This window comes from Colius striatus, chromosome 8 (assembly GCF_028858725.1).
Source record: "Colius striatus isolate bColStr4 chromosome 8, bColStr4.1.hap1, whole genome shotgun sequence".
Taxonomy (NCBI): domain Eukaryota; kingdom Metazoa; phylum Chordata; class Aves; order Coliiformes; family Coliidae; genus Colius; species Colius striatus.
The window spans coordinates 5,485,032-5,495,581 of NC_084766.1; the positions used below are offsets into that span (position 1 = coordinate 5,485,032).

General features: G+C 45.2%; 1 protein-coding gene across 1 annotated transcript; it reads left to right on the plus strand.

Moving 5' to 3' along the window:
- The first annotated feature begins 2,910 nt into the window (after positions 1-2,910).
- Positions 2,911-10,134, plus strand: PPIF (peptidylprolyl isomerase F). The gene is made up of 6 exons (XM_062001676.1): positions 2,911-3,231; positions 5,301-5,331; positions 6,206-6,294; positions 8,473-8,569; positions 9,376-9,451; positions 9,823-10,134. The coding sequence occupies exons 1-6, from the start codon at positions 3,034-3,036 to the stop codon at positions 9,956-9,958; spliced, it is 627 nt and encodes a 208-aa protein (XP_061857660.1). The 5' UTR covers positions 2,911-3,033; the 3' UTR covers positions 9,959-10,134.
- Positions 10,135-10,550: the final 416 nt, after the last annotated feature.

The window sequence follows — 10,550 nt, forward strand, 5'->3', positions numbered from 1 at the left end:
AGAGATAATAATTCAATCCATATTCCCAAAGGAAAAAGACCCCACCACTGTGAAAGTGAGGTGTTTTGTCTTCTCACCAAAGCCTGCAAATTTGCTTTACCAAAGATGCCCGTGAACCCTCTGCAAAGCAGCTCAAAGCTATTCTGCTGGTGTTTCCCAAGTGTGGAATAAGATGGTGGTTTCTTTTGCTTGTCTTTTGTTTATTACATAATAAATCCCTCGGGGCCAGAACTGTCTGTTGTTATAGGTATGCACAGACCTTGTATTAACAGCCAAGTGCCTATTTCAGTTTGGTCTTCTAGTGGCTACTACAGTTAAACAACATTAAATAGAGTGAGAGGTTGTTTTATGGTCCTTAGAGAATAAGCAGCTCGATGATTAAGTGAAGTTATAATTTCCCAGAAACAGACTGGAAGCTGAGAGGATATGACCAGGTAAATAATGTATACTGATTTAGCTACTATTTAAAATCAATCACCTTGAGATTATTAGTAAAGAAATGGAAACACCAGTATGGCACTGTATGCATAAAGGTGGTTGTTCACCCCCATCTTGGATACTGTACAAGGATCTCATCTCAAAAGAATCCATAAAAGTGGAAACAGCGCAGAGCAGGGTAATACAGGTGATCCCAAAGACATGGAACTGCTTTCATCTAAATAATAATTGAGCTGGCTGTGCCATTTCAGTCTTTAAAGAAGCGGCTGAGAGGAGAAAAGATGTAGGTCTAAACCATGCAGAGTATGACCAAGATGGATCCCAATCAACGTTTCTCCCCCAGCACAAGAAGCAGGGCACACCAGGTGAAGATAATGGGAGCAATATTCAAAGCAGATTCTTGCTGCACTGGGCAGCAGGGCTGTGGGAGGGCAGCTTCCAGTTCATTGCCAAAGCTGCTGATGCTAAGAAAGGTCCAATGAGCAGGTAGGTACACACACACCTACGTGACAGCCAATGCAGGAAATTGCCTGGAGTGGAATTAGTAGGAGGCTGAAAGCATCCTCACCAGTAACACACCCCTCCTCTGATTTCACTCTTCTTTAGGCATTCCTTTGAGATGGGATTTGGGATAAGATGGTCCCTTTGGTATAGCCTGATAAGGTTCTGTATAGTCAGCCCTGCAGTACTGCCACCTCAAAACCTGCTAAATTCATCCCTGATGTCCTTTTGCTGGGTCTCTCTGGAGCGTGTGCCTGAAAAAACGGTGTCCCTCTGGGATCTCTTAGTTGCCTGCAATGGTGTGTTGTAGTTCTGCCCTAAGCTCTGTGGTCAGGGCAGTGCCTTGAGCGACAGCTTTCCAGTGATTCAGTGCAGGTCACCCCTGAAGTCGCAACAAAGAATTTGGGTAGGATTGAAAGTTTACTGTTCCTTGTGTAGGGGCCATCTCTGCGTGACTCTGTCATACTATATTACATAGTTGTGTTAGAATAACTTTGTTAGAGTCAATTTGTAATACAAGGAACATGAAAATGACAGGTGCAGAACGAGGAGAATCAGCCTCAGTGTTCTCTTGGTTTTTAAAAATCACTTTCACATTCAAGGGCTATCATTTTTGACAAAGGAAGCCTGCAGTACTACTGATGCAGTAATGGTAGGCTGTGGTTTACCTGGAACTGCACCATCATTTATCTGGATGACACAAAATGCATGGGGATTGTAAAATATCCCAGCAGGGCCAGATTTTTAGAGGCATTTTTTATACTGGCTTATGAGAGTTGTCTTGCTGGTGGTGGCATTGAGAATTTGACAACATTTTGAAAGTTCTTGTATACAGAATCAAGATGGCAACTGGAGAGGGTTTCAAAACAGTAACTGAATATGACTATACACTAAGTATTTTGATGTGAGCTACTAAGTTGGGAAACGGTGAGACTCAGTGATCTTAAAGGTCTTCTCCAACCTCATAATTTCTGTGATTCTATGAAAACTAAAATTATAAACATTGTTACTGTCATGTAAAACATTATTTTTATGTAAGCCATTTAACCTAGACTACTACTATTCAATCCCTCGGGCAGGTTTTGTGGCAGAGGTAAGGTCAGGCTGTGGAAGGATGCTGTGGGCACCCGCTGGGGTCTGTGATGCTGGGTGACAGCACAGGGACGTGCTGAGGCACACCGCTCTGCTTTGTCATGTGTCGTGGCGTAATTCTCCAGGTGAGTAACACTGCACAGGCAGCCTGTGACTCTTTAGTCTTGCACCCAATTATCCTGTGTGGGCGATGGCAGCAGTGTGGCCTGTCTGGCTGAGGCGTTCCCCTTGGGGCCTGGGGACAAGCACAAAGGCCTTGTGTGGAATTACAACTTTAGAAACTCCCTGTTGCTGTTGATCCCTGGGGTTAGGGGCTGTGAAAAAAACCCTGAACAGCAAAAAGAAACCAGACAAAAAACCCAATGGGCCCTAGAGATAGCTGCAAAATGGCAGAAGAGGGTGGCCACGGGTCTTGCTCCGGAGCTGTGAGGGCAGCGGGAGCCCCAACACCCCGCTGCCAGCTGAAAGCATCAATCACAGAGTCCTTCTGGTTGGAAAAGACCTTTAAAAAGCATCGCGTCCATGTGCTGCCCTCACACTGCCACGGCTAGCGCTCACCCCTGGCCCTCAGCACCTCTGCTGCAATAGCTGCAGGGCTGGGGACTCCTCTGCCCACTTCCCTGGGCAGCCTGGCACAGGGGCTGACAACCCTCGCGCCGAAAGAGTTCTGCCGCCAACTCCAATCTCAGCCTCTCCTGGGGCAACTTCAGACCATTTCCTCTTGCCCTGTCACTCGTTACTTGGGAGAAGAGGCCGATCCCCACCTTGCTACAAGCCCTGGGGTCAGGTCGCACCGGCTCCGCCCGGCGCCCCACCGCCTCAGCCGCCATCTTGCCCGGCGCCGCCCCTGGGGGGCGCTGTGTCGGGGCCCATAAAAGGCCGCGGCGGCCGCGGCCGCGCGTCTCCGCGTGTCTCCGCGTGTGCGTGGCCTGCGCAGGTACCGGTACCTGTCCCTGCGCGTCCTGCACACACACCTGCACAGCCGCCCCGCACGCCCGCGGCATGCTGGCGCTCAGCGCCGCACGCCGCCTGCTCCGCTCGCCCGGGGACTTGCTGCTGCCGCTGCCGCCGCCGGGGCTCGCCTGCATGTGGGCTGCCGGTGCCCGCGGCTGCAGCGCGGCCGCCGCCGACCCGCCGAACCCGGTGGTGTACTTGGACGTGGGCGCCGATAACCAGCCGCTGGGACGCGTCGTGCTGGAGGTAGGGCCGCGGGGGCTGGCGGCAGCTCGCGGGGTTGGCGGGGCGCCTAGGCATGGCGGCCGGTGAGCGGCAAGGTCAGGCAGGCCCGCGGGGTTGCGGGCGGCGGGGCGGCAGGCGCCGGCTCCCGGGGCGGCGGTGAAGGGCGTGAGAGGGGCTACACTCCCCGTGCCGGGCCGCTGAGGCATTCCCGGCCGGGTTGGGAGCGAGCGAGGGGCGGAAGGGGCTGGAGCAGCGGAGCTGGAGCAGCGGAGCTGGTGCCGCAGCGAAGGCATCCCCGCGGGCCCGGGCCCCTGGGCAGGAGGCTGGGGCGTCCTGCAGCAGGAGCCTCGGTGGGAAAAGGCTTTTTGCCAGAGCACGGAAGCTGAAGCACTGCACAAGAGCAGCCCCGCTACTGCAGCGTGCGGCTCGCTGGACAGAGACCAGCGCGGTTCCCACAGGGACATCGTGTCCCAAGGTCCGTTGTGGGGGGCCCTGCGCGGTCAGTGCCTTGCCAGACCTAGGGGCTGGCATCCTCCTGAGCCAGCACTGCCATGGAGATCTTTCAGCCACTTTTCCAGCATGTTTTTAGCGCTTTTTTTTTTCCTTTTTTTTTTTCCTGGGTACTTATTGGTTGATTCTTGGTTTTCATCTCTGTGAGGTCCTACCTCTTTGCGCTTCCTCCTTCACGTGCACTGCAAGGTTTGCACAGCTCCGTTTGAGCTGGCGGGCAGCTCAGCAGGCAGCTTAGCAGCCAGCTCGGGCATTAAAAATTCAATCTCGCCGACATACTCATTTAAATACATTTAAAGAAGGCCGGAATGGTAGAACTGCAGTACAATTGGAAAGGCACGATAAGCGCTCGAGACTTTGTGGTGTACCACGTCCCCTTAGGGCCAGGCACGTGCTTCGGAATGAACGCGTTGTCTATGGAAAGGAACGAGGCTGTGGTCCAGAGCTGCACACCGGAGAGGGAATGGTGCTCTGCTAAATTGCTCCCTACTGAGGGAGTTTGGAGTGGCTTTCAGCACCCACGTTGGATCTGTATCTTGGACTTGTTAAGGGTTCTCTCTAAAAGTGCTTCCCTCGAGACTAGACCCCAATTCATTTTTTTTCATTGAAAATGTCATCTTATAAATTAATTGCATTCTACCAGCTGTCATGTTCTCAGGAGGAAGCGTTTGAGGGAGCCGTAGGTTTCAAATAACACAGTGCAAGTTCCTTATTCATCAATGGGCTGAAGTAAGCAGCTGGATGGTTTATAAAAGATAGCAGTAACGTTACTGTGTTTCTCATGGCAGCATTTCATTCCTGTCTTTGAGATTTTTAGTGCACCCAAACTACAGGAAACCTGAATGTATTATTATGGCATTGTTTTGAAGCTTTGGCCAAGATGTGGTTAGGTTCAGATGCAAATCTCTGGTATCTGAGGAGATGGAGAGCATCCTAGGGAAGGAGCATTACGTTCTTGCCATTGCCATAGTGTTTTTGCTGCTGAACACTGTCAGGATGTGCAAGTACAGAAAACTTTGGTCTGACCTGGTACAGCCACTTCTATGTCACTCTTTCCAGGCAATTATAATACCCCGCATTTTTAAGAAGAGTGGAAAGAGGAACACTAACCAAAATCAGAAGTATTTGTTGGTAGCAAATGTGTATGTAACATAATGGGTCGATTTTGATACATAGTTTCTACTCTTTTGCCTTTTCTGCAGATTTCAGGAGTTGGTTCTGTGCTGGCAATACTTTGATGTCTCCAGTTGTATCCAAATTGGTTTTGATCCTTTGGGTCCACCATAAAGTTTCTTCTTAGTTATTTCTAAATGATTGTGTTGATCAATGAAATCATTAGACACTGCTCAAGTTACTTCATTAACTGTCCAAAAGTTGCATTGAGAGGGGATGCTTTTAAATACCAGGCAAATGCTTGGAAAGTCTTCAGGTGTTCTTGGAGTTTGGAGTGGTTTGTGATTTCAGGTAACTCATCAACTTGGGAAGAGAGTTCAGTTGTAGCAGCCTCCCATGCAGAAGTTTTTCTATGCATGTATGAAAAGCTGACTTACTAATTTGTTTGTTTTCTTTTTCCTTCACAGCTGAAAGCTGACGTAGTTCCTAAGACAGCAGGTAAGGCAGCATCACCACAATCCCCTACTCAAATATTTAAGGTTTAGATTGTGATTTGCAGGAACAAGAATATTCTTTTACATTTTGAAAACTTTCCATGCTTCATCCCTCTTTGTGAAATAGAGAAATATGGTATGAAGTTTGTCAGAATGGAGCTAGCAAAGAGTTACAATTTGTTGTTACTCCAAATCATTTCATGTTGTGATTTGTGCCAACAGTACATTCTGTATGTTGAGTGAATCAGTGCTGAATAAAAGTGTTCAGAAACATATTCATTTGCATTAACACCAACCCCCAAAGCAAATGGGAAAGAGTAAAATCCAAGAGATGGTGTCTTTTAGAGTTTCCAAACAGCACAAAGGAATTTGGTTTTGTGGTCGCTAGCTGATGAGTGCACTCATGTTACAAAGTTTTTGTGTTTTAGCACGTGCTTCCTTCCTCGTGTGCTTATTTAGTGGTTCTGGAAAGCTTGTACTTTTTGGTTTACAGTAGGTGAATATCCTTATTTTAAGAAAAAAAAAGGTATTATCTTCACAATTACTGTAGAGAGCAAAGGCATGACAGTCAGAAAATGAAACCTCTGACTGCAGAGTGGTGCGTCTGGGCAGGCAGGTGGGGTTGGAGTCAAGGTAAAACAGGAAATAAAAGGGAGATGAGATGGAAAAGGGTTGTTTGTTCTGAGACTAAACAAGCTTTATCTCCTCCTTAGCTTTACAACAGAGGTTCTGTAAAGGATGGAAATAACTAATCAATATGCCTTAAAGACTGTACAATTTTCAAAGTGTATAAGCCTGGGATATATTGAGTCTGTTTGTGTTTGATTATATTATGCAGCATATATGGCAACATAACCCTTCGTCCTTTGTTTTCACAGAAAACTTTAGAGCTCTTTGTACCGGTGAAAAAGGATTCGGCTATAAAGGATCCACCTTTCACAGAGTGATTCCTTCATTTATGTGCCAGGTTATTAGTTTTTCAACCCTTTCTTAATTTACTTTTGCTATTACATTTATCTAGATGTTCTTTTTATATTTTCAGAGCCAGTTGGACGAGCAGTGGCATTTTAAGTGGCTCTGCTCTTTACCTAGCTGCAGAATAAAGAACTGACAGTGTGACTTGCATTTGGGGTCTTTTTGCTGTTGCTTAGCATGTCTTTCCCATAAATAAATGTAAATTATGTGTAGACTCTCTTAAACGCCCCCGTGGCTTGAGGCTCTCTGCTTTTGTGTAGCAGTGTACTTTAGTGTGGGGCATATTTGGCAACATGGCACTTGCTCGGGACAAGCATTTAGTGGGTAGAATGACAATGAGCCTTGTGTTCTAAGTGAGCTAAGGAAACAACGTGTCCCTTCCTTATTCCTAGTAGAATGGTCTGCTCACAATAGAGAATGTGTTTTTAAGAAAATAACTGGGTTTTTTTTATCTGACCATCTCCCTAATATGGAGGAGGGAAGGGAACCAAAAGGGTTGGTGGAGGTCGATGCTTGGGGATGACACATCTGATATGGAGTTTGTTTTGATTTGAAGGATGAGTCTTTCATAATTCTGAATTAAAGTCTGTGCGTGTTAGCTTTTTTTTTTTCATAAACAGCAGCAAAAAACAACAGGAAAAAAAAATCCCCAAACACAAACAGGGAAAGCCTCTTGGCAGATGACAGGATTTCAGCTGCTGTAGTACACTGGATTGTATGATTCCTGGTGGTCCTTTCTTCCCTTAAAGAAGCTGCATTTCAACAACATTGCATCATAGAATTGCTTTGTTAAAAAACTAAGTGAGGTGAAGGTTGTAGGAAGAATGCTGTGTTTATTAACTGATAACTGGGGTGGTGCCCCTCCTCACTTCTTTCTTTTTTGTAAAGATAGGAAACTGCTGTTAGAATGAGAGGCCCATATCTTAAGACCCATTTCTGAGAGGAGAAAGGGGACATGTGCTGTCAAGGACTGATTTTCTTGCCTTTGAAATATGAATGGACTTAAGGTTTTGTGGTGCTGGCAAAAGGAGAAAGTTTAGCAGTCTTGCTGGGGCCTGAAATACATAAATATAAGAAAAACAGAAATCATACTCTCAGTACTACCACTAATTGGTAAGGTTCTGTGTAAAACTGCTCTCCTTGCCTCAGTATTCTTTCCCCACAACTGGATCCTAGGATGCGAGGTGGTTGACTCTCTGGTACAGTGAGATGATGAATTGATGTTTAGGAATGACTTGGTAGTCATTGCCAAAGGGGCAATACTGGCACAGGCTTCAAATATTTTTGAGTGAGAGGAAACAGAGGCCTTTCAACTTCTTGAGATGGAGTGCTAGCCTGACTCAAGCAATTGGTATAGCCTAATTGGAGGTCAGTCAGAGCCAGGAGTGGCAGTTCAGATGCCTCAAGGTGGTGTGCAGCATAGTTCTGGGACTGCGTAGGAGTACCTGAAACATCACCTGTGGCAGATTGCTCAAGGTGAGAATGGCAAGAGGGTGATGACATGAAATACTTGCTTTGCTGGCAGGGGTGGTGGCTCCCAGGGCTTCTGGGAGAGGAGGTGGCAGGTTGCTGGAAGCAGTGTTTAGTAGTCACCTCTGTGAGTTGCTGTGGCTGGGTGGTTGGTTTGTGTTTCGGATTTTGTGTGCCTGACACAGGAGGTCACATCTATCCCAGCAAGCAACATGTAGCCAAGGGAAGTATCAAATAGCTCAGGTGTAACACCTAAACAACAAAACCTAGCAAAACCAGATAGTAATAATGGAGATCCTGACCAATATTTATACTTGTTGGGAGGAAAAAAAAGAGTTCTCAGATCTTGCCTATGGTAATGAATTTGGGTGATTTTATTTTGAGGTGTTACTTAGAATTGCTGCTATTTGTTGCATCACATTTGGGAGCAAGGCTGGTAACACAAGAAAGGAGGTAGTTAGAGTTACGAATGTCAGCTGGAGAACATCGGCAATATCTGAAGCAGAGATTTACTTTTAGCTTGGTCGTATCTTCATCTAGATACAGAGTTTTAAATCCTTGTGTGATCTTACTCAACTCCCCAAAAATTGGTGCTTTTATTACTTGTAAATTAGAGCAAGTGAGTATATTTTCAGTAGCATCACTTCTGGTGTAAAATAACGCTGTGTGCTAGTAAAGCTAATGGCTGCTTCTGTTTCAGGGTGGTGACTTCACAAATCACAACGGAACTGGTGGAAAATCCATTTATGGCAGTCGGTTTCCAGATGAAAATTTCATACTGAAGCATGTAGGACCTGGTAAATACATCCTTTCTACCTTCTGATGACTATGACCTTGTAATGAAGCATTGTTTCTGACGATGTGCTTTAAAGAAATAAGCTTTTTGAGTTGTGTGGGCCACTTGGTAGCTACAGAAGGAAGTTTTAACAGTGCCTTGTGCATGGCATGTGCTTATTTATGTAGGCTCTGTACAAGTAAGTCAGCCTCTAATGGGTGACATTGCCACTCTTACTTCATCTTGTACAGTTCATTTTACAGTAAGAGCAAGTTACTTTTGTATTTTACTGAAATTCTACAGAGGTGAGATTATTGCACTTTTTTTTTTTCCTCTCATAAGTCATAGACTTAAATTTGTTCTTAGATGATGACTGTGGAAGTTAAATGAAGCAGTCTTGGGATTTCTTATTTACTATATAACACAGGCATGTCCTTTTAAGCTGAAATTAAGTTAAGGAAAAAATGAAGGAAACACCATACATAAGAACATCAGATTGAATTCTGTAAGGTCTTTTGAGGATTGTTACTTCATTCTCACAGGAAACTGCTGCTCCTCTTGAACCATAGTAGAGGTTACCTGACACCCATCACATTCAGGACATGTACAACTAACTGTATTACTGAAAAAAACTGTATTACTGGAAAAAAGGGAGGCTGGAGGGGGAACGGGCAAAGACAAGAGGCTGGCATTAGAAATCATTTGGAGATGATGTGAGACCATCACATCTCCTGTCTGTCCATCTTTAGTCTGAATGTGCAGAGGAAAATTGTCTTTTCCACTGCATACCTGTCACACTAACCTAACAATCTATTCCTGCTGTTCTAGGTGTTCTTTCAATGGCCAATGCAGGACCCAACACAAATGGATCTCAGTTCTTCATTTGCACTGCCAAAACTGATTGGTAGGTTCTCAGCCCTCAGCATATTCACCTGGTGGGTCAATGGTTTGCTCATGTTTGTTCGTTTGTGGGTTGATGATTGGTTGGTTAGTTTTTCTTCTTAATTCCTAAATTACTTAACTCATGCTGGAAAATAAACTGGTTTGTGCTTCTTGAGGGAGGAAGGGCTGTGAGGGTAACAGGGCTGCTATCCCTCAGAATGCTTCTAAGGTCCAGAGCTAAAGTATTTGGCCACTTGTAGAGCAGTTGTACCTTTTCGAGAGTTGATCAGCAGGTGAGAGCTGTGAAGATCTGCTAATGTCCCTTCACTGTCAGTCTTTATGTTGTTTTAAGTATGTTTATGTTTAAGTTGTCTTTGTTTATTTGTTTTACAGGCTTGATGGCAAACATGTTGTTTTTGGACATGTAAAGGAAGGAATGGATGTCGTGAAAAAAATTGAGAGCTTTGGTTCCAAGAGTGGAAAAACCTCCAAAAAGATTGTCATTACTGACTGTGGCCAGCTGTCCTAGCCTTTGGCCCTTCCCTTCAGGACAACCTCAATGCTGTGAAAAGTGAATCATGGAAAGCACCAAACATTTCCGATCCCTTGAGTAGCACCTATGGAGCCATCTTTTCTATTTAACTTGGTCTAATTTTTATATTTGCATTGAATAATAATGATTAAAAGCATAAAACAATAACTGAAGCGTGGTTTAACTGAGCTACCTTGGTAGTCACACTGATTTGGTAGAGTCCCCTTGCATTTTGAAAGAAGTATGGTCACCCAGAGCATGCCTGACTGCAGTGTGGATACTGTTCTTAGGATTTGGATGTTTCAGGTGTTAGAATTGGTGGTGAAGATGACAAGTAAGTGTTCTGTACGTGAGAGTTAGCTCCAAACTGAGAAGTGCCATGTTTCCTTTGGTGCTGATAAATGCCTATGCCGTTGTTTGTCTCATCATCTTGGAAAAAAATACTAATTAATGCTAGCAAGGCTGTCAGGCATTTTCTTTGTGAGTCTCAGTTTGAGTTTCTCCCATAGAAGTAACGTGTGGTTGTGGGTTTTTTGGAATAAGTTCCATTTTAATCCATTTTTTTGGTAGTCTCAGACCACTATTTAAA